Genomic DNA, 25,024 nt, shown 5'->3' on the forward strand with positions numbered 1-25,024 from the left:
GGCTATCAAACAATACATAGGGGCAAAAAACAAATTCATATGTTTCTGTTTGTATGAATTTGTGGATAATCTATGCCTGAGTGTCAATGGCAATGGTCTCTTTCTTCCAGAGCCTTGTTCAATTACAGTAGGGTTCCTTAGCCCCAGCACTAATGACATTTTGGTTGGTCATTCTTTCCTGTGATGGATGACCAATGTGTTGTAGGGTGTTTAGCATTATCCCCGGCATCCACCCACTAGAAACCAGTTGCATCCAACCTCTCTGTCCCCACTTGTAAGAACCCCAAATCTTCCCAGATATTGCCAAATATCACCCCTTATTGAAACACACTGGATTAGCAGTCTTAGTAATATATTTAATGATGTGATAGCATAATTCTATGTTTATGTATTTTTTAAATACTGGTTTTATGTCAGATTTAGGTTTATCCATTTCCCGGAGTTTTGTCTCTAAACAGTCACTCTTACCTATCTCTAATTTGAAGAAAGCCTGTGATAAAGGTCGCACATCCTCAACAGGCAACTTATAGACCATCAGGGAGGAGAACCTGTGAAGGGAAGAGAGTGAGGCTGAACTCAGGTGTCAAGGTTGCAACCCCTGATGGGTACAAGTCTAAAAAGGGCAACAAGGCTAGGCACGGTGACTCATGATTCCTGTAACCACTGCAATTTTGGAGGCCGAGAGGGGAAGATTGCTTGAGCCTATGAGTTTGAGACCAGTCTGGGAAACAGACTGAGATCCCATCTCCACAAAAAAACTTAAAAATTAGCCAGGCATGGTGATGTATGCCTGTATTCCAAGCCACCATGGAGGCTAAGGCAGGAGGACCTCTTGAGCCCATGAGATTGAGGCTGCAGTGAGCAGTGATTGCACCACTGCACTCTAGACTGGGTGACAGAGTGAGACACTGTCTCAAAAAATAAAGATATTTTTATTTTAAAATAAAGAAATTAAAAGGAGCAACAATATCGTCAACAATTTGTTTAAATATTCACATCTATATGGTGTTAGAGAGACACTCATAATGTAAGTGCTCTTTGATCAACAAGAAGTCAATCTACTAAGAGGAGGAATGAGAGACAAAGGGAAGGAAATTGACAGCCCCTGTGCCTTATGAGGGGAAGAAGCAGAACTACTTACCCTTCTTCTTAGTGGAAGAGAGTAGCATTTCAGTAAAAAGAACTAGATTCTACTCCTGTCTAGGATTCTACACTCTGAGCCTCAGTTGATTTTACTGATAATAATATATAGAAATGTTAAGAGACACCATTCACTGAACCTTGACTGATGCCTGGCACTCTGGCATGGGCTTTATGAAGGTGACCTCCTTTAATGAGGGATGGTTTTACCCTCTGGAAGGAACCCCTGAGATGACCTAAGTGCATGCATGCATCAGGAAGTATCTGGCGCATGTTAGAGCCCCCATGCATGCTGATTCTCTTACAAGAGTCAGCTTTCAAATCGGCACTTTGTTCTCTTATTTCCCTCTTGTGGGAGCCCTTGGAATTGAATTTTCTCTAAGTAAAGTACTTGCAATTACCATAGAGTAAAGAATGAGAAGATAAAGCTCTTACTCTGTCATCATAGTGGAAATATAGAAACAGAAACCAAGGACTGTGATAATAAAACAAAACACCTGTGTCTACCTTTCCTGCCGAGCAGCCTGGGGGAAAAGCCTCAGGATCTCCGCGTGGAGGGGCTCCACTTGTGCCAGGTTCTTCACCTTCATCTCCAGCAAGTAATCTTTGCCAAATTTGCTTTTCAGGTGTTGGATGGAACCGATACATCTGGAGGTAAGAGAAGGATAAAGTCAAGCAAGAAAAGAGAAAAATGTATGGCTTGTGATGTTCAGCCTCTGGAGGCCAGAGTAAGGCCACATAGAGTTGGGAGTAACCATGCTAGCTCCTCACAATGGGTAGGCTGGTTCAGGGAAACAAACTTTGTTCATAGCTCACAACCTGGGGGTTGAGCGCTGGCTTTGACAGGCACTTACCTCAGCCTTCCCGACACCATGATGGCCACTCGGTCACACACCGCCTCGGCCTCTGCCATGTAGTGGGTGGTTAGGAGGGCGCCCCTCTCCGTGTTTCTAAAGGTGGCCCGAATCACCTGCCTAAAGTTAAGTCAAGGGAAAACACAAACTCATGGGTATACTCAAGGTATCTGGAATTTTTTAAAAGAAGTTTCCATCAATGCACAGATGAAACATGCAGCGAATTCAGACTAGACAAAGAAGGGGTGTGTGTAGGGATGACAGGCGTGGAAATAACCAAACTATTGGTTAGAGTATATAATTCAGAGCATAGAAAATGATATTGGGTAAGATACTGTTTATAAAAATACTAAGTTCAGGAATATTTATGAGAATGCAGTGGGAGCAACGAAAATTAGGAGAATTTACTAAAAAGCTAGATAATCATGACATACTCTCTATAGGTACAAAATGACAGAATTCAGAAATTTCCCAAAAATAATTAAAAAATATATCGAAGATTTGGAATTTTTTTTCCTCCGTAAGAACTGTATATCAGCTGATGTTGCAGAAAGATTTAAAGCTTAATTATAGATTGATTTGACTGTATAAAAATGTTCCATGTAGGAACAGACACAAAAATTATTCGAGCAAACATTAGGGTGAGATAATATAGCTTTTTCTTCTGAATAAAAGCTGGTTGTGATTTGAAATCAGATAATTTTTTTTTCCTAAAATACTGCTTTTCCTGATACTGTGTGTGTCTTTCCCTTTCTACGTAAACAATGATTTTGCAGGCCAGTTTTCACAGGATCAATACACTCATGCAAAGGTTGCTCATGATAGCACCTCACCACATTTGCTGCTGCCCCTCGGGGTCCATCCCGGTTGATGGCTCATCCAGAAGCACCACTGACGGGTTCCCCAGGATGCTCAGCATGAAACACAGCTGCAACGGGAGGAACAGCCCCTCTGGTTCCCATCTATGGCACTTGCAGAGCAACACCAAGCCCTGCCCATACCTTTCGCTTTATTCCCTCTGACAAGGTCTTCACAGGAGCCTTCAGCTGGTCCTGCAGCTTGAGCGCATCCGCTAATCTGAAGAAAACAGAGTCAATCCACATGACCCCAACACTGACAAATGTACGTGGGAGAATAAGCAAATCAGGAGAAACATGACGGTGGGGAAGGTGTTTACGAGTGGTCAGAGTGGTCATAAAATTTAAACCATCTAGGTACTTTATGAACCTTTCATAGTCATCAAACTCATATTTTCAATGATGTCTTTCCATATTAAGAATAATCAGGCTGGACTGGGCACAGTGGCTCACGCCTGTAATCCCAGCACTTTGGGAGGCTGAGGAGGGCGGATCACAAGGTCAAGAGATCGAGACCATCCTGGTCAACATGGTGAAACCCTGTCTCTACCAAAATTACAAAAATTAGCTGGGCATGGTGGCATGCACCTGTAGTCCCAGCTACTCAAGAGGCTGAGGCAGGAGAATTGCTTGAACCTGGGAGGCGGAGGTTGCATTGAGCCGAGATTGCGCCACTGTACTCCAGCCTGATGACAAAGCAAGACTCCGTCTCAAAAAACAAAACAAACAAAAAAATAAAAACCAAGAATAATCAGTCTGGGCGCGGTGGCTCACACCTGTAATCCCAGCACTTTGGGAGGCCAAGGTGGGCAGATCACCTGAGGGTCAAGAGTTCAGGACCAGCCTGGCCAACATGCTGAAACCCCGTCTACAAAAATACAAAAATTAGCCTGGCATGATGGCGGATGCCTGTAATCCCAGCTACTTGGGAGGCTAAGGCACAAGAATCGCTTGAACCCAAGAAGCGGAGGTTGCAGTGAGCACTCCAGCCTGGGCGGCAGAACCAGACTCCGTCTCAAAGAAAAAAAAAAAAGAAGGAAAAGAAAAGAAAAAGAATAATCAATAAACATTTTTCTCTCCAGGCTGAAAGTGAGAGAAAACAACACTGAACGGAGTTCTAAATGACCAAGTCTGTTCCCACAAGCATGGGGTCATCAATTAGAACCTCCCTGTCTTCATTTTGCGTGTATGTCATTAATACAACATGCCCTCAGCAAAGAAGGGGAGTGCCCCCAGCCCCAGGTACCGTGTGATGGCGATCGTCGCATCCCCTTTCCTGAGCCCTTTCACGGCGGCGTACACCTCCAGGTGCTGCCTCACTGTCAGGTTGGGCCACAGCGCGTTCTCCTGAGGGCAGTACCCCAGGAAGCCCAGGGGGTCCCCTCTGCCGCTCCCTTTCAAAATCACCTACACGAAATAAGTTCACTCTCAGATTCTATCCCAAATGTCACGTATATGTGTGTGCATGTAAGTGTGTACTTCAGTGATGCCCTTCTCTCCACACACACAGGTGCTAAGTACACAAACACAAATCAGCAATCACTTAGTTCTGGGGAAAAGGTGGTAAAAGCCCACTTTAAAAGGCAGACATTCCATGGTTGTCCATTATAGTGTAGACTTTATTACCAATTCCATGACCATGATTGAACTCAAGGTTGCTGATTTGAGTAGCTTTTACTTGGCTTCATTCATTGATCCAAATATTCACAGGAATAGATACTTGTTGAGAAATCAGTTTCGCCAGTGATAGTTAAAATTATAGGATTTATCTTGCAATAAGGCAGTGGTTCTCAGCCTGGGGAATCCTCTTCCTAGGGGATATTTAACAATGTCTGGAGATACATTTGGTTGCCACAATTCATGCATATATGCATTGGGAAAACAATATTACTGGCATCTAGTAAGTAGAGGCAAAGGGTGCTGCCAAACATCCTAGTATGCACAGAACAGCTCCCCACAACAAAATGACATTATCAAGTCCATAATAATCAAGGTTGAGAAATCCTGAACTAAGATACGAACAAAAAACTTTGAGCACTGTGTTTAGCCCATAGGAACCAATATATACATGATAGCATTTATTATTTTTATGAGGCAGACTATGCTTTACAATAATAAGAACGTCTAATGTGTCCTCAGTACTTGCTATGTGCCATTATCTAAGCATATGATATAGGTTTAATTACATTATCCTATCTTTACAGAACCCCTGTATGTGTTAGGTGTTCATTTTATCATTGATGTTTTACATACAGAAAATTAACACGAGCATGGATTATGAAACTTGTACAAGGTCACAACAAGGTAAATCTGGGACTTGAAGCTGGGATCTACCTTTCTCCATATTGGTCAGGCTGGTCTCGAACTCCCAACCTCAGGTGATCTGCCCATCTCAGTGTCCCAAAGTCCTGGGATTACAGGTGGGAGCCACCGTGCCCAGCCCTCGTTTGCATTTTTAAAGACTGTTCTTGCTGCGGTGTGAGGCAAGAGTGGAAATGGAAGGACAGGAAACCTCTGTAGCAATTAACACCACTGTGCGACCTTCCTTCGTAAACACTCCCTCTGACATTGACCTCATGTTAAAGGTCAATAGCATTTCCTCTTCGAAGTTGTGGTCCTTTGGCTTCTGTCCATCATTTTCCCCAAACTTGGCCTAGACATATCACCAAGTGGTACTCATATATTATTCTAGTTTTTGTTTTGCAATTTAGGTAATTATCCATTTTTTTCATTACATCTGATTTCTCTTGTCTTAATAAATCCTGGATCTTTTACCATTAGCCCAGAATCACTATTATCCTTCAAGAATGTCAATGTATCTGCAATAATACCCTCAACTGCTCTGTCACTACATTACATAATCAGGGCCAAGAAATGTTTCAGTAATTGTAAGAAAGTTTCTGTGGTATACACCTTCTTAAAGACCTATGAAGTTTTACTAGCTAATGGACTCTTATTGTTACACGAGTCACACATAATCTTTAATTATATCATATAGGTAGAGGACAGTCATTAAATATGAAGACTCATGACTCTGCAACCACATAAGCAGGAGTTGTCATTATTCTGACAGTGATTTCTAGTGTCATGCTGGGTGAGGCCATTAAATTCAACAAAGTTCATGGGATACATAAATCAATAAAGCAAAGATATCTGACTTTGAGGAAGATATATTTCCTTTTAATATCTTTATTTCTCACTCAATAAAAGGCGTAGTATATATGATATGTAGCCCTTCTCAGAAACAAACTGTTTTTGGAATTAAAGACGTAAATTTTTAATCAATCCTCTTTATTCAATGCATAAATCACACTAAGTGATTAAGGATCAACTACATAGTCTATTTTTGCCATCAATGTTCGTTGTAAAATGTTTATCTGAGGTAGCACTAATGACCACATTCTTATGCGTTTTACTGACCTGTCCTGCAGTTGGTTTTGTGTCTCCAGTTATCATCTTAATAGTTGTACTTTTACCAGCTCCATTGTGTCCTAACAGCCCTATAACTTCGCCTGAAAGAAAGTGGTATGCTCAGAAATATACAAATAATTGCAACAAAAATAAAAGCAAATACATTTGAGGGCTCACTGTGTGTCAAGTGCTATGTGAAATGTGTTGTACACATTATTTCACTTATTCCTCTCTCTCTCTCTCTCCCTCCCCCCCCACCGCCCACACACACACCCTGAGCATTATAGCTAGCTTCATTTTACAGGTGAGGAAGCTAAGACTTAAAGAGGATAAATAACTTGCCCCACGTCATACAGACAGTAAGAGGCTGAGCTGTAAGTTGTAACATATTTTGATTCCAAAGCCTGTTGCACTGAACGCCCCCCGACCACTTTCACAAAATGTGCTGTTTTGGGGGAATGAAGAAAGCACAACTATGCCTCCGTTGGCTCCCTTCTGCGTAGTATTCGCCGCAATAAAATTACCTAAAAACTATACCATCCTTCTTAACAGAAAGACCAACTCTTTTCATTGTTGTTGTTCTGTCTGTTTGTGTTACAGAACAGACATAACTGTCTTCCTATGTAAAGAAAAAACGTCGTTATCTTTTCAACTGAGGCTTTCAAGCAGAAGGAGCAGCCTTAGCCTGCTGTGTTTGTCAATAGATGCCCCAGATTCGGACATTCTTATTCCCTGAATAATCCAGTCTTCAGATTCAAGATTGCTCTACTAACAGAATTACTGTTTCCAACCTTTTTTAACACAAAAAGAGACATTTCTTGTGGCAATTTTCTTCTTCCTTTTAGAAAAGCAATTTTTCTTTTTGCCTGCATATTCCTTCCGTAGACAGCTGGCAATGATGACGGGTGTCTGTAAAGACAAGTAAATAGCAACAGGACTTTATTCTCATCTTGAACTGAGAGAATGCTCCACACTCTTGTCACCAAACATTTCCTTATACAGAATCATGAATCAAACCACTTCTTCCCCTAGAAACTGCCATTTTCAAGTGAACTCTCACAGTCTACATTCCTACAAGGAAAGGACATTTGCACCATATTCTGGGATTTGTTCTTTGGAGAGCAGGAATAGATAGTCACTGAACCAACAGATTTGATAAGACACACACTCCCATAAACAATCATGCACACAAACACACATACACCTCAGACAAGCTCTCTGAATGACTTGCATTAAGCTTTACTTTGGTTATAAAACACAAAATCTTACTTAAGTTTTGTAATGTTTAGCTGTACTTATCAAAACCATGACCCTGAAAAATAAATCGATATAAGTCAAAGTCTCTGTTTTTGTGTGCATGTGCGTATGTTTCTTGAGACAGGGTCTTGCTCTGTCACCCAAGCTGGGATGTAATGGTACAAGTATAGCTCACTGTAGCCCTGAACTCTCAGGCTCAAGTGATCTTCCAGCCTCAGCCTTCTGAGTAGCTAGGACTACAGGCACATGCCACCATGCTCTTCTAATTTTTTTTTTTTTTATATTTCATTTTGTAGAGATGGGATCTTACTTGTTGTCCAGCCTGGTCTCAAACACCTGTCCCTAAGTGATCTTCCCACGTCAGCCTCCCAAAGTGCATTGTGTGTGTTTTCTTTGCTCTCTTAGATTTGTGGGCCTTGCATACCCACTGAAGTCAAGTAATAAGCTGTATGTGTAAGAGTGAAAGAACCCAAGTGTTTTTCGAAAACTAAACTTAGAAGATTGCTCACTTTATCTGTCAGAAAAAAAAAAAAATTTGATGAAGAACATTTCTGAGTTCTACCTCATCAAAGTCTCTGACAGCCATAGCATTCGCTGTTCTCATTCTTTCCATCTGGATATCTTCATCCTCTCCTTCAGGCTCTTCTGGGTTTGGAAAAACAGCGTTGCTTCTTGGAGAAATTCTGAAATCAAAACAGTGTGATAATGATAAACTTCAGGTTAAAAATATTGTATCAAAATTAATGAATTTTCCTTACACTTCCAATTTTTGGTGTAGATTCATTCCTCTCTATTCTTCCACTTGCACTATCTGCCTTTCAAACAGCCTAGTTTCCTTCGATGAGTAGAGTAATTATATCCTACTATCATTTTTGCTTTTTACCGAAGCTTAATCCTCCTTGTTGATGGTGACAGTTTTCTTTCAAAGAAGAAAGTGGTATACACCCTCTGCCAAAGGATTTTGAAGAAGAGTTGCATGAGGAAAGGAATCTAGGAACTGTAGTTTTGACAACAGTTATTTTGGAATTCTGAGGTCTTTGTGAGAACCATGTGTCCAAAGATTTGGAATCAAGGATGTGTCCCAGAGAATCCAGGGTATCTAATCACCATACCAATGTTTAATTAGTTACTGAGTACAGTCACTTCTTGGGAATGTGTGACAGAATCACTGTTTCCTTTCTGCTACAGACTTGTTCTTGCCTTCATCATCCCACCATTGGTTCCTGCTCATTCTTTTACCTCTCCCTCACACCACACTCTGACATTCCGGTTGCCCGTTGGTTTCCTAAAACATGGCTGTCATCTTGTCACTCTTCTCTGCTACCACAAAAATTAGACTTAAGCTTGGTTTATATTTTGTATGGAAGGCCAAGTGTTCAAGACAAATTGGTGTCTTCGTTTCCCATTATGTAATTTGCAAAACCTTCCCTATACTTTTCTGTTTCAAGATCATCCAATATCCAGCCTCACTTTCGTTTTTCATTATCCCCCAGCACAAGCCTACAAAGGAGCTCCTGGTGCCTTCATCTCATCCTTGTTCTTATTGCACAAACTACTCTTCCTTCCTGGATTGGCTTCTTTCCCAATGCTTATCTGTATTTACCCATTATTTTAGAGATTCTACCTCTTACGTAGAACTTTCCTCTACAGTAAAATTATAGTCTGCCTTAATTTTCCAGTGCCTCATGTATGCTAATGTGGTCTCTCTATCTAGATTGTAAGCTCAGTATATATTCCTATACTATCGGTTATAAGAATTTTATATATTACAGTCTTTAAAAATCATCATCTGAAGTGCCTTTTACTTAATTTAGCATATTAAAAAGTTCTTAAAAATGAATATCAAAATGAAACATGAAATTCTATTTGATTTTCTCAACCTGAACACAGGATCTTTTCTCATTAATTTCTTCCTGCAGTTCGTTTCCAGACATCGCAGAATGAAAAGAAAAATGAGAAAATGAAGGTAAGGCTAGGGGAAAAGGAAGACAATCAAAATTAGTATCACTATAAATACAATGATTTCAATATTAGAATTAATTTAAGGAGTTTGATTATATAAAAATTTGATTTGATAACATTCATTTTTACAGGGCTGAAAGACAACCTATTTAATATTCTTTTAAACTGTCAAAGTTAGCCTCACTGCTATTCAGAGAGAGCCCTAACAGAAACATAATAGTAGCAAGTGAAACCAGTACTACCCATGACAGATGATTATTGTAAAGACAGGGGTCCAGCGCCGGGCGCATTGGCTCATGCCTGTAATCCTAGCACTTTGGGAGGCCAAGGCAGGTGGATCACATGAGGTTGGGAGTTCGAGACCATCTTGACCAACATAGGGAAACCCTATCTCTACTAAAAATACAAAATTAGCCACACATGGTGGTGCATGCCTGTAATCCCAGCTACTCGAGAGGCTGAGGAAGGAGAATTGCTTGAACCCAGGAGGCAGAGGTTGAGATGAACTGAGATCGTGCCATTGCACTCCAGCCTGGGCAACAAGATCGAAACTCCATCTTAATAATAATAATAATAATAATAATAATAATAATAAGGGTCCAGGTTAAAAGCCATCGTGTGTGTGTGTGTGTGTGTGTGTGTGTGCAGGCACGTGTGTGTGTGTGTTGCTTCAAATGCCTAAAATGTCCAAACCTTCTTAATTTGATGAAATTCAGAGAAACTCAAAACATACAAAGGTTGTGTTTCCTCATGCAAGAATGTTGAAAAAAATGTCTTCTTACTATTAGCAGTGCCAGGAATACAATTTCGGATTCTGAAGCTCCTAAGTAATCCATGGAGTCAGGAGAAATCTGTAAAATGAGCAGTAAGTGTATTCAGGTGAACCGTCTTTATTTATTCAAGGAATTTATCCCACTTAAGATAAATTGATGCCTATTCAATGGCCTTACAACCATTCTACCTGATGCTCCCTTGGGTATCATGTAAAAGTTAATTTCAGACTGTGCAGTATGTCTTCTTTGCTTCCAGTGTGTCTCTAGGCTGGGATGCCTTTGTATGTAACACTGTGAGTCAGCAGGATTTGCTCTGTTAGAAGAATCCTGGGCTGGTGCTGGCAGGACTCTTTGAAGCAACAGCAAGACTGTCTTAAGACAAACCCTCTCCTCTAACCTTACCTGTATTTCTCTCTTCATTTGTGGTCTTCCCTCGATGATGCACCCAAGAACCCTGAAATCTTTATGTTGCTCTTGCCCTCTTACAGCCACTTTTGAGAATAATCATGGCAATCTTTTTCAAACTGAAGACAAAGTTCTTCCCCTAGAGTTCCACATGTATACATATAAGTGCATTTTTCCAACATCCTCCACTCTTTGGCAAATAAAAGGCAAACGGACAATTTTCTTTCTTGAGCTATGTTTACCAACACATTTCCTGAGCAATTTTAAGCCCTTTGCAGTAAATTTCTAACTATCACAGCCAACCACCATCTAGAGAAGATGACTTTCCCACATTGGATGGCATCATTTCAAATGATTTTGTTTTCTTAAGTGCCCCAGTTGCCCACTTTCAATAATTGCGCTTCATTCAAACAGAACCTCAGGCTCCCAGATCTCTACTCTCTCTGTTAATACATTTTTTTTTTTTTTGAGACAGAGTTTTGCTCTGTTGCCCAGGCTGGTGTGCAGTGGTATGATCTCGGCTCATTGTAGCCTCTGCCTGCCGAGTTCAAGCAATTCTCCTGCCTCAGCCTCCTGAATAGTTGGGATTACAGGCAACCACTACCATACCCAGCTAATTTTTGTATTTCTAGTAGAGATGGGGCTTCACCATGTTGGCCAGGTTGGTCTCGAACTCCCTGCCTCAGGTGATCCACCTGTCTCAGACTCCAAAAGTGCTGGGATTACAGGCTTGAGCCACTGCACCCGGCCTCTGCCAATACATTTTAGTTTTCCAGCATCCTTATGCTAATGTTCTTACTCTCTCATTTGGAGTTGGAGAACATCTAACACACCAACTCTTTTTCCACTGTCCATAATCACCCTCACGTTCTTAACTTCATTCTCTAGCTTAGAATCCATGATATCTTCAATTCCTTTTTATATAGAACTACTGCTCACTTACTCTTTTCTTTGTCAAATTTGACTGCCAAGCATCCAACCCTTATTGAATCCAACTCTCTGCCTTTCGTAAACTGCATTTGAGAAGCAGACCGTAATAAGAAAAACTCTACTTTGCTGACTTCACTGAAAAGTAGGGCAGAGGGTCTTTGGCACTGTCTGTCCATCCTACTGACCTATGCTCTGAAATAGTTTTTCACATCAAATTCTCAAAATCCCAAGCCCTTTTGGCCACTGTTAGTTAATGACTTCCCCTCTTACTTTCCTAAAAAATGTAGAATCAGTCAGAAGAGAATCATCTCATCTTTCTACCAGCAAAGCTACAAAACTATCTGCCTCCAGTGTCTGTATTATCTGATTATAATTTCATGTTCAGTATATGGAATGTCCCTGCTTTTATGGACAGCACCCCCTCCACTTGTGGACTTTATGCTATTTTTTCTCAGCTATTCATGGACTTGACTCATGAGATAACCTTTATCTCTTTTTTCCAGTGTAAATTTCTCTAACAGCAACATGGTATTTTTTTCTTAGCACAAACAGACAAAAATCTATTCTCCCTATTCATTTATTCTTGAATTTTTCTGCTACCATTTTTACCAAATCTCCTAGAAATACTTACCTTTACCCACAGTCACCACATTCTCCCTTCACATTTTCTACCAAGTTCACTCTTACTGTGCTTTTGTGTTGACACTTTCATGAAAATCAACCTTGTTAAGATCACCAATGACATTCGGGTAGTCAAAGTCAATGGTCTCTTTTCAGTTGTCACCTATCTAGAGCTGACAGTAGCATTTGATGGTTTAATCATTCCCTCCTTCTTGAAATGTTCTTTATTGCCATCTGGCACATACCCTTACGAGCATCTGAGAAGAGCTTCCAGCACACAGAAGCCTGCCATTTTTGTTCTCTATCTCCCTGGCTCCTTCTCAAATGAATTTGCTGGCTCCTCCTCTTCACAACCTCTAAATTTTGGAGTTCAAGGTCATGTATTTGCTTTCCAATCTCTGCATTTTGGAGTTTAAGGTCATGTCATTGGCCTTCTTTTTATTTCTATTTCTACTCACTGCGTAGGTCACATTATTGTCACATGGCTTTCATACCATCTGTAAATTGATCAATCTCAAATATCTAGATCTAACCCCAATCGCCACACACCCTGACACATTGAATTCCCAACTCATGTATCTAACTAGCTACTTGACATTTCTCCAACTAATATATCCAAAACTTAACAAAAAAGGGGCATCTCTTCAGCCTCCCAGTAGGGCTCCCAACAGTGAGAGTTCTCATGAGAACTAAACTTCTACTCCCCTGGAGTTGCCTTTGACTTTCATAAGCCAAAGCATGGCTTCCTACTGAATCAGACTATGCCCCTTACCCAGGCGTGGCAAGAGAACTGACTTTCCAAAGACAGAGACCTTTAAACTGTGTACAGCTGAGGACTCTACCTATAATTTCTGCAATATTCATGGCTGTCTCAAATGGTCACACATTTCATGACCCCTGGACAGAAGTGGAACTACTTACCCCAGAAAAAATGAAGAGAGAGCCAATCAATGCAAAGGGAGGTATTAAGATGGTGCCAAAAAATAGCCCTAGAAATCCATATTCATTTAGATCAGTAGCAACTATCAAGAAGATGACCATCTAAAACAAAAGCACAGTATAGCGTCACTAAAGTGTAACAATCTGAATTTTAGGATGTTTTCTAAGAGGGTGGGAATTCATCTTATAAACATTGTTATTTTCAGTTTCACTCCCCAAACCAGTATTTATGTCATTTCTTTCCTTTGCCACATGGGATTTTATTACAGTTTTGTACTGGATTTATGATTAATTTTTTTAAAGACACAATAATGCTTCCCAATCTCAATGGGCGTACAAATCGGGTGAGACTCTTGCTAAAATTTAGATTTGATAAAGCGATTACTTATTATATATTACTCTGCATTTTTCTTTTCTTCATTTTGCAATAGTTCATAGACATCCTTTTAGGCTTAGGCATACCAGCTATTTGTTTTCTTGGCAATTATTTGTTTGAATGGATGTGCAAAATTCAACAACTTTGCCTTCAGAAAACATGTTTTTAATTTTTCTGCTCCAATGAATGATGGTCTACATAAGTCTTTATGTATGGACACTTTTAGTCTTGAAGGAGAGATTCTGAAAAGTGCAACTGCAAGTTAAAATTTATGTGCATTAAAAGTTTAACAGTTACTAACATTTTGTCTAAAGTTTGTGACATTTATTCTACAAACCATGAATTAGAGTACACATTATACCACACATCACTGACACAGGAGGTCATAGTTATTTATTGTAGGTATCACTGATTTTATTGCTGATATTAAGTAACTAACTTTATAATTTTACCATTTGATATGATATTTACCATTGGTTTGGGTAATTTGTCCTTCTTGTGTTACTATTTTCTTCATACTAGGCCTTTTTAAGGAACTATATGATCTTTACTTGACTCATACAGCTTTCTTCCTTTAGCTGCTAATACTGAACCATTATTGTGTACTGAAATAAATCATACTTGACTATTTTTAAATGATTCTTTTCTTTTTTTTTTTTCTTTTTTGAGACAGAGTCTCGCTCTGTCACCCAAGCTGGAGTGCAATGGTGCAATCTCAGCTCACTGCAACCTCCACCTCTTGGGTTCAGGTGATTCTCCTGCCTCAGCCTCCCAAGTAGCTGGGATTACAGGCACGTGCCATCACGCCCAGCTAATTTTTGTATTTTTAGTAGAGACGGGGTTTCACCAAGTTGGCCAGGCTGGTCTCAAACTCCTGACCTCAGGTGATCCACCCGCCTCGGCCTCCCAAAGTGCTGGAATTACAGGCATGAGCCGTTAAACCCGGCCAAATTATTCTTTTTCAAACTTAGTTCTGTGTTTGCTTTCTTTCTATTTAGAGAGTTGTCTTTAATTTTTCCAGGTGAATTTATCAATGGGTTTTGAAAGCTTTTTAAAGTTTTATTATTAAAGTTATGCTTGCTTTACGAAAGGAACTCTTCAACTTTATGAATTTTTTCTATTTAAATGTTTAAGTATTCTATAACCATGATTCCCAAAGTTATTTGAACTTCCTAAATGTTTTAGTGAATTAAGCAGTCCTTATCAGTGCTTTTGCAATTTTGCTTTTCTTGAATTCTTTATTTCTTGGTTGGATTAATTTTAACCTTAAGTGGTTCATCTTTCATGTGGCTGTAATTTGGTCCTGGGTATTTTTCTTTTCTTTTTTTTGTTAGAACTATTTATTATTTATTTATTCATTTTTTTTTTGGAGCAGTTTTAGCTTCACAGCAAAATTGAGTGGAAGGTTAAGAGATTTCTCATACACCCCCTGGCCTCACACAGGCACAGCATTCTCCAACAAAGCAGTACATTTGTTAGAACTGATGAGCCTTATTGACACATCTTTAACACCCAGAGTCCATAGTTTACATTAGAGCTTACTCTTGTTGTTGCACATTCTATAGGTTTGGACAAATATTTAATTATATGTATTCACCATTATAGTATCATACAGGCCTAAAAGTCCTCAGTGATCCACCTGTTTATCTCTCACTCCCTATGACCCCTGGCAGTCATTGATCTTTTTACTGTCTCCATAGTTTTGCCTTTTCCAGAATGTCATTTAGTTGTAATCATACAGATTATTAAAAGTGTATAGACTTTTCAGATTGGCTTCTTTCACTTAGTAATACACATTTAAGTTTCCTCCATGTCTTTTCATGACTTAAGAGCACATTTCTGTTTACCCAAAATAATATTCCATTGTCTGGATGTAACACAGTTTGTCTATTCACCATCTTGGACATCTTGGTTGCTTCCAAGTTTTGACAATTATAATTAAAGTTGCTATAAACATCATTGTGCAGGTTTTTGTGTGGACTGACTAATTTTTTTCAGTAGGGCTTTTAAAATGTTTACTTCCTGATTTTATATTTGATTATGTCTCACCTTTCCTAGAACTGCAACTTGGTAGATATAATTTTGGAAGAGAGAAATTCCATTTCCTTTCCCTCAGATGTTTGAAAACTGACACACAGAATTGCAGGAGATAAATTTGGGGCAGCTGGAAGTTTTCTCTTTTATGATTGGTTTACATTTACTTCTTGGGTGCCTTTATTTGGAAGTTCCATATCATAATGAATATTGATCATTCCATAACAGTTCTTTCTAAATTTAAGAATTTCTTCTATTATATTTTTATACATAGAAGTATAATAGAATTATATTATTTTAAAAGAATTATACATATGTGTAACAATGGATTTGCTACATAAAAATATTAATTATTCTGTTGTTGGATTGGCTTTGTATTTACATCTTTTTTTATTGTTGTCTTGCTGATTCATGGGGATTATCTTAATCCTTTATTTTATATATGTAATTAGATTTTCAGCCTCTTCCAGAATTCATTATTAATTCTGAAATTATACTGATGGTTAGTGTGTTTATGTGGATCTAAAATTTCTTTGTTTTTACATTCAGGATGTTTTATTATTGTGACTCTGAGCTTTTGTCTTATTAAATGTGTATTCTTTTAAAAAATCTATAGGAAAAGCTGTAACGGAAGTTTTATTTGTTCTGCATTGTTTTGGAATACTTTATTAATTTCTTTGCTATTGGGATGCCATGGAGTACCTTTTTATCTTGGACATATCTAACATATGCAGGTCTACTGAGATCTTCTATTTGCTCTGATAAAGCGCTTATCATTTCTGAACACGCTTTCTCTCTTGGCTGATATTGGCTTATCTTTTTCTCTGAGTAAATATTTTGATGTAGGGCATTGCTTTCTATCAGTATCTTTGAAACCTGGAGGCCTAGATATATGCAGTGTGCTTAGCTTAGGCTGTGTGTGGCCTTATTGCTTTCTCCTGTAGGTCATGTCCAGTGTTCTGCACCAGTTTTCACTCTACCTAGTAGGCCGTGAATCTCATTGTCAAGGAGTGCACACACTATTAGACCTCAGGCCACAGTCCAGTTCAGTTCAGAGCCCTGTAAAATAGCAAACCTCAGCATCCCGCCTCTCCAGATGAAGCATTCTTCTCTCAAGGGTTTTTACTTACCTGTGCTAGGATGTCAACTCAGTCACTCTTGTATACCTTTTTGGAGCCAATTATCAGTATTTTATCGACTAACTTTTCCTCGTCAAAATTGCTTATTGAGGATGGAAGTGGACTTAGGAAAAGCTCTGCATTAGGGACTTCATTCTTTGGCCACCACATTTCCGCTTAGATTTTCTTTGTTTCGTTCTACCCTGCTCTATGAACAAAGAGGTTCTCTCTCTACATAACTAATCAAATACAACTTATATGATGTGTAAGTTAAATTTCTACATGCTGGCTCATTTTTTTCCAATGAATCTTCCAGTTCTGAAACAGGTGATTTAAGTTCCACTTGTATTAAATTCCACTTGGATCTTTAGAGATGATTGTGTATTTTGCTGTTGTGTATTATTTGCTAAACAAATTAAGAGACTTCCATTTTCTTCATGAATTTTGCATTTTGTCAACATATTTCTTTCCTTATTTAAGACTTTTGGTCTAGAATTTGACTTCATCTGCTATTTGTGTAGACACTTCTAATTTCCTCATTTTAAAAAATGCCTGTCATTGCCCATGACTTACATGTGTTTATTGTAAATAACATATAGCTAATTTTTTAAATCCAGTCTGGAAGTCATTGTCTTTTCTTCTTATTTTCTAATTTATATTTACTTGTGGCGTTTTATTTTAGTTTCTTCCAAATGTGAGGCATCCCCCATATTATCCTCTGGAATTCTCATATTCTGTGGGTGGTTCCACCTCTTTGAAAAACTGTTTGGCAAGGTCAACTGAAGTTGAACATAAAGTTGAATACACTATGACCTAGTAATTCCATTGCTAGGTTTATGTCTCAAGACACACACACACACACACGCACCAAAAGACATACAAGAAACAAGAAAGTCATGGCGGTGTTATTTATAACAGTGCAAAACAAGAAGCCACTTGAATGTCCATCAACAACGAATAAATAAATTATAGCACATTCATCAGTAGACTACTACAGCAATGAAAAGAAATAAACTATTCTGGTTGCTATCAAATGCAACAGCATGGATGATTCTAAATAACCTGTTGTCAATTATGTACAGATATATAATTATGCCTTCTACATGATTCCATTTTTATTAGGTTCAGAAACTGGCTACACTAACCTATGTGAATATAATAGGAGTAATGATTTTTACAAGGAGGAGGGAAATTGGAAATGGGATGGAAGGGGGCTTCTAGGGTTCTAGTATCATTTTATTTATTGATGTACCTGGTAGTTTTGGGGAAGTGCTCAAAAAAACTACCAGACACATCAATAAATAGAACATTACTAGGTGTGCTTAAAATGTGCATACTTTTCTATAATGTAGGCTATACTTTCCAACTAAAATTTATTTTAAAAAGGTCTCATTGGATATTATGTAGAAAACAGTTAACAGGAGGCAAGAGTAGAAACAGAGAGACCAGTTACAGATATGTTGCACTACTCTAGGTGAGAGAGGATGGAAGGTTAGGCAATGGATATAGCGGTGAAGTCGGGACACATCAGGCCGACTGGGAAATGTCTAGAGTTTAAATGACATGCATGTGGATTGAATACCGGAGAAAATGGAGGGTGATCAAGGATGATTCCAAACTTTTGGAATGAGAAACTAGCTGGGTGGATTCTGCTGCAATAATGTAATCTATTCAGAAATGACGAAGGCCGGGCATGGTGGCTCACGCCTGTAATTCCAGCACTTTGGGAGACCAAGGAGGGCAGATCACCTGAGGTCAGGAGTTTGAGACCAGTCTGGCCAACATGGTGAAACCCTGTCCTTACTAAAAATACAAAAATTAGCTAGGTGTGATGGTGCACACCTATAATCCTATCTATTCAGGAGGCTGAGGCAGGAGAATTGCTTGAACACGGGAGGTGTAGGTTGCAGTGAGCCGAGATCATGCCACTGCACTCCAGCCTGGGTGACAGAGCAAGACCCTGCCTCAGAAAAAAAAAAAAAAAAAAGAAGAAGAAGAAAGAAAGAAAAAAAGAAATGAAGAATAAGATTGAGGCGACAATTATATTTCAGGTATGTGATCACTAAGGTCTTCTTTAAATATTCAGGTGAAATTGCAAGTGAATTGCTGGAAGCAGAAGTCTCCACTCAGGGGAGAAGTTAGACCTGGAGACATGTTCGAGGATCATAGTTTATAGATAACATACACTCACTCATAGAGTAGACTTTAAATAGAACCGTGATTATCTTAGAGTAATTAAAATTTTCTAGAGAGCAGTATTACTTTGCCACTCTGCTTAGTACAAAGATTAAAATATGTTCTTGGATTTATGAAAAATGATAAAATAATAGTTACTATATGCATACTTACAATTAAGAAGAAAAATGACCAAATGCCACTATTTTTTCTCCCATTGCGAAAAATGAATGAAATCACATATGTCAAGAAAACAAGAGATGAGACATAGCCAATACTACACAGGATCTGAAAATAGAAACGTTAAAGTCCAATAAGGTAAATACTGTCTAGAAGAGTACTCATACTTACTCCTCAATTCTCCAAAACTATACAACAGCACAGGTAATCTGAAGTTCTTTGGTTTAAGATTAATAATATTACTGCATTTATGAAAAAAATAGTCTAATAAAACCATTTCATAATTGCTGCCACTTACTTGAATTAACAGGTTTTGAATTATAAATATAATCTCCTCTGGGCTAAAAATATAATCCATTATTTGCATTAGCAGGAGGATCAAGAAGTATAGGGAGACATCCACCAGTGCCTGGCCAAACCAGTATGCAGAAGGGTAGAGGCCTGAAATCCGTAGCTGGGAATGAGCTTTTTTCTGATAAAGAAATAGAAGAATTATCAAAAGCTTCTGAAAAGCTGAAGTTTGGGAAATTGCAAATACATAGTCATGAAAACATTCATTTTTGCTTCATCTTTTAGAAATACTATCCTGATTTAGCAAATGATACCACCACTCACCACACCCTTGTTCAGAGGCATTGATAATGCTGCAAGCCACGTCATGATTTCATCGTCTAAAGGGAAAATGCACCAACATAACTAGCTAATGTTATGTCACAGAATGATTGGGCATGGCCTCAATGAGAAGACATCTTTTCTTTTTGAGACTGTTCTTTCCTTTGACATGAAAACTTGCACATTGCACAAAGGTTCAACAGAAGTGGGATTACCATTTCTTGTAAGATACTTAAAATTTATACTGAATGTAAACGGTGCATTTATCATTGGCATTTTATTTTAGGTCTAAGAAATGGTCCTCTAGTTGATTTCATTTAAAAACTCTTTAGGTTGAAATCGGCAAGACTGCCTTTAAAATGTTGCACTACTCTTATTGTCTTGCCGTAAGTCATATTTTCCATTATCGCACTGTGAAAACTAGTGAGTGGATTTTGCTATTGCGACTACTATAAGTCACATTATTACAGTGATTGTCATAACACGAGGTCTTGAAAATATGACCTGAACTATTTTAAACAGTAAAGCATAAAGGCAATTAAAATTTCATATCTAAAATTGAGTCCATATAAGGAGATTCATTAGCAAAACCTGGAATGCAAATAATTTTGGAAAGGAGAGTACATCTGGAAGGAAGTAGGAAAGAGGATGACAGTGAGGACTGTTAGAGAGTTGATATTTTCTATTCATTAACTTATTTAATATATATTTACAGAATGTATACCATAAGACTGACTTCGTGTTGGTCATGGGGCACTTAAAAGTTTAAGTTGCAGGGGAAGAGGAAATAGAGGCAATAAGCAAATAAATATAGTGATAGCTACCTAAGCAAAATTGTGCATGTGTTAAGAAGAATTCAGGGTTGTATTATAGCCTTTCAAAGAGAAATGAATTGTAACTCGGGGGTCAGGTCAGAGAAGATTCCCTTGTGAAGTCATGGGCAGTGAATAGGATAGATCCGGGTGACAGGTCAGAAAGCACTGTGGGCAGAGAACAGTGGGAGAGAAGACCCTTTCGTGGAAAGAGGTTGATGTTCTGGGAAACTGGAAAGAAGCCAGTGTGGCTGGAGCATAGTTATCAAGGTGGCAGTGGCATCAGATTAAGGGAGAAAGATACACCTGGGTCCAGATCACCCATGGCTTTCAGACAATGGCAAGGATTTCAATCCTGCTCCTTGGTATATTGAGAAACCATTGAAGGAATTTAGACAGAGAATTAACAAGGTCAGCTTTGTGTTTCTAAGGTATTACTCTGTCACACTGGATGAAAAATAAAGATGGCTAATGTGGACTTATAGGGTGGCTGCTGTGCTCATCCAGAAGAGAGATGATGATGGTTCTGGCTGGTGTATTGTAGCAGAAATGGAGGAAAGCGGAAAGATTCCAGAAATATTTCAGAAGTATACTCTGTGACTTCACCATTAACCAGCTATGAAGACGAGAGCGAAAGAAAGACATTGACATCGTGGGGCTGCCAGTTAAAATTTTAGATAAATAACCTTTTTAAGTATAAGTATGTCCCATGCAATATCTGGAAAATGCTTACACTGAAAAAATTCATTGTTTCTGATATTAAATTTTAACTGGGTGTCTGTAATTTTATTTGCTTAATTCTGGCAATCCTAAAAAAAATAGCTCTTAGGTTTCAGTTAGGATAAAAGAATGAAAGGTGAGCCATTATTTATAGAGATGAGTAACCATGAAGTAGGTAAAATTTAGAAAAAAATATTCCTGCGCTGATGATGTTTATGTTTATTCCTAGTTGACAGAGACAGTTAACAAAAACAAAAAAAAAAAAAAAAAAAAAAGCAAAGGTTCAGATAATGATAAGTAACATGCATAGATTTTTAAGATAGGTTCATATAATAGTTATGGGAAGTCTATTTCAGACTGGTTAAGCAGAGAAAGGGTCTTGGCTGAAATATTTAAATATTTGTGCTGAGATCTGAATTACTGAAAGCCAGCTGTAGAAAGAATAGAAGAAAGAGCATTCCAGCCAGAAGAAATGGCCAACGCAAAGGTCCAGATGATATTGGCATATTTGAGAACCAGAAGGAAAAGTGGGGTAGCTAGAGGAGGAGAGTACAAGGAGGAAAGGTAGAGAGATAAACAAGAGACAAATGAGGGAGGGAGCGTTCTGCCAGACAACATAAAGAATTAGAATTTCATTCTACCTGCAAAGAGAAACTGCCGGGGTCGTTAAACAAGGTAAAGAGATGATCTAATTTAAACTTCTGAAAGTTCATTCTGGTTGTATGAAAGGAATTAATTGCAAATAAGGAAACCGATGGGTAGCTCTTGCAGTGGTTTAGGCAAGGAATGACGATGGCTTAGACCAGGAAGAAAATAGTGGAGAGGGAGAGAAATGGATGGATTTGAAGTAGAACTTTAAAGAATTTCCAATGGATTAAATAAAGGAGATAAAGACACAATGATAATGCCAGAATTTTATGCTAGAGCAACTGTAGACAATAGTGCCATTTGCTGAAATAAGAAAGTCATGAGGTGAGCATATCTGGTCAGGAAAATAAAAGTTTTATTTTGCCTATGTGTGAAATATCTATTACTCAGCTATATGGTAATATCACAGAAGCAACTGTACATATAGAAGTCAAGAATTCTGGAACTAGTTGAAAAGGGTCCTAGAACTAAAGCCTGGACATTTAGGCATCAAACATTAACATTTATGGGAAAGTTACTATATGGCAAATATGGTTCTAAGTAATTCATTGGTATTATTTCACCACATCCTCACAGAAACCTATTTCAAATAGATGTAACTAATGTCTCATTTTATAGGTGATAAAAATGAGGCATAGAGTGATTAAGTAACTTTTGAGGTTCATGCAGCTTGACAATGGAAATATTGACATTTGAACTCAGAAGAGTTTACCCCCCAAAAAGTGTGAGAAAGAGTGTCAAGAGCAGGAGGAAAAAGACAGTGAATGTGTGGTCTTATAAGAGTAAAGGAAAAATAGTATTTTGTGTTTCCCATGGGAGAAGTCACTAAAGATAGGGACAGTTTAAGAGCAGAATAAATAAAAATTAAGTCAAGTCCTTCAAAAACATGTCCTGAGCATCAGTGGATGATGGCAAGGACATGAAGACATGGGAGAGTGGCAGATAGACTCTGTTACAGGTTCCTTGAATTTTATTTTTTAAAAACTCACAAAAATGAAGCTTTAAAGGGACAATATTTTCCAACAACAAGTCAAAGTTCTGTGGTGAGTTGGTCAGGGCTTTTAAACTGAGTAGCTTTACCACCATTTGGAAGGTAGAAACCACCACTGAGAGATGAGATGTGATTATGTCTGTGGGTAAGTGTCATAAGTAAAATTTTAAGTGATATACAGTTGAAAGTTGTCATTCCCTGTTAGCAGATGACTGTCCTTTCTCAGGTCTCACGTTTGTTTAAGAAAGATAGCATTTTCTTCATATTTGGCAATTATTATTAAAGTGCTTGATTATTCATTGCATCAAATACAAAAATTAGATTTACCACTTGCATGTAAATTTATAGTTGTAAGGGTGGGTGAAGGGTTCTCTAGATATAAAAAACATATGAAGACTTTAACTCTTCTTACTTTGTAGTCACTGATGCTGCTCATTGCAATGTATGGAGTGAAAGAGGCTGCCACCGGTATCCAGAAGAAGGTGTTACTTCGGTACCCATACTCATAATCCATATGCTCCTGAAATCATGTGGAACATGTTGAGCTGATAGCGATCGGGCATCTGTTTCATCTGTACTTTCTTAACTAAATCACTCAAATAAATGAATTGGGCTGATCACTCAAAGCACTTCTCAAGGTCCTATGTGCAACTTCTTACCCACATTCATTTTCAGTCCTGTGTTGCAGCAACTAGGACCTTCTGAACATGTAGCCTGATTTACCTATGAAGAAGCAAATTCAACCAAGTGGTATGAATTGTCTAAGGTCACACAGTTAATAACTTGTAAGGTAGGCATGAAATGTCTGCTCTCTGACTTTACGGTTACAGTCTTACATGCATTGCTTATATACATCAAGGCTGATGTTTTAAGAGACAATAGAGATTGTGGACTGTCAGTGGAGGGGCTAGGAGAAAACTGGTCAGCACGCCCTCCATGTCAGGCATTATATTTTTAAAAAAATCAAAACCCTATACATGTTAAAGAAGATCTTGAGTTTTGCTACAAGCCTTAATTTTAAAAAAAATTAAAATTTTTAATTATTGTGGGTACATAGTAGATGTATATATTTATGGGGTACCTGAGATGTTTTGATACAGGCATGCAATGTGAAGTAATCACATTATGGAGAATGGGGTATCCATACCCTCAAGCATTTATCCTTTGCATTACAAACAATCCAATTATACTCTTTTAGTTATTTTTAAATATATGATTAAATTATTATTGACTATAGTCACCCTGTTGTGCTGTAAAACACTAGGCCTTATTCATTCTTTCTGTAACTATTTTTTGTGCCTATTAACCACTCCCACTCCCACTCCCCACTCCCTTTCCCAGCTTCTGGTAACCATTGTTTGACTATGTACATGAGTTCAACTGTTTTAATTTTCAGATCCCACAAATAAATGAGAACATGCCATGTGTGTCTTTCTGGGCCTGGCTTATTTTATTTAGTATAGTGATCTCCAGTTCCATCTACGCTGTTGCAAATGACAGGCTCTCATTCCTTTTTATGGCTGAATAGTACTCCACTGTGTATATGTATCTCATTTTCTTTATCCATTCATCTGTCAATGGACACTTAGGTTTCTTCCAAATCTTGGCTATTGTGAACAGTGTTGTAACAAACATGAGAGTGCGGATATCTCTTTGATATACTTATTTCCTTTTGTGGGGGTAGCAAAGGTGAGATTGATGGATTGTATGGTAGTACAAACCTTAATTTGATCTGTCATCAGTCACCTCACTACATTGCAAGTCATCTGGTATGATGAGTTTTGATTTCTTTACTTCTCTGTTCTCTTACTCCCTCCTAAAACTCAGCAACCCTCTGAGATATTACAGCATATAAAAGTTGCTTGACTAAAGATGTATATGTGTAGATAAGACCCTGGGAGGGGAAGAAACTACATGTCCACCAAAGACTACACGTCCCATCTCATATCTTTGTCTGTGGATACCGTGGTTGATTTTTCCTGATTCGGAAGGCCTCTGAGGGAGGAAAAATCACAATTCATCTGGACAGCCAGCTTCCTTACTCATGACTGGGTTCATAAATGACATATTATGTCCATGTTAGATCATATCCACCCACACTCAGAGTTTTATGTGACTCAGCCTGACGGGGTCCTTCCTAAGCTGAAAGATACTTGATGCCTCCTGGGTAGTTCGGCCAGGTGAGGACTTGCAGGAGTGGCTGGATGGG

General features: G+C 38.5%; 1 protein-coding gene across 2 annotated transcripts in view; it reads right to left on the reverse strand.

The window, feature by feature from the left end:
* ABCA9 (ATP-binding cassette, sub-family A (ABC1), member 9) overlaps positions 1–25,024 on the reverse strand; it is a 105,812-nt gene that overhangs the window by 5,062 nt on the left and 75,726 nt on the right. For both annotated transcript variants that reach the window (XM_011985013.1, XM_011985758.1), the window contains 15 exons: positions 23,228–23,335; positions 19,331–19,504; positions 19,027–19,140; positions 13,132–13,251; positions 10,264–10,332; positions 9,400–9,491; positions 8,082–8,202; positions 7,054–7,171; positions 6,272–6,363; positions 4,098–4,258; positions 2,996–3,071; positions 2,828–2,922; positions 1,995–2,114; positions 1,648–1,788; positions 469–548 (listed from right to left, as the gene is read on the reverse strand). In XM_011985013.1, coding sequence (XP_011840403.1) covers positions 469–548; positions 1,648–1,788; positions 1,995–2,114; positions 2,828–2,922; positions 2,996–3,071; positions 4,098–4,258; positions 6,272–6,363; positions 7,054–7,171; positions 8,082–8,202; positions 9,400–9,491; positions 10,264–10,332; positions 13,132–13,251; positions 19,027–19,140; positions 19,331–19,504; positions 23,228–23,335 — 1,681 coding nt within the window. The remainder of the gene's footprint in view (positions 1–468; positions 549–1,647; positions 1,789–1,994; positions 2,115–2,827; positions 2,923–2,995; positions 3,072–4,097; positions 4,259–6,271; positions 6,364–7,053; positions 7,172–8,081; positions 8,203–9,399; positions 9,492–10,263; positions 10,333–13,131; positions 13,252–19,026; positions 19,141–19,330; positions 19,505–23,227; positions 23,336–25,024) is intronic.

This window comes from Mandrillus leucophaeus, unplaced genomic scaffold, assembly GCF_000951045.1.
Source record: "Mandrillus leucophaeus isolate KB7577 unplaced genomic scaffold, Mleu.le_1.0 Scaffold1, whole genome shotgun sequence".
NCBI lineage: Eukaryota > Metazoa > Chordata > Mammalia > Primates > Cercopithecidae > Mandrillus > Mandrillus leucophaeus.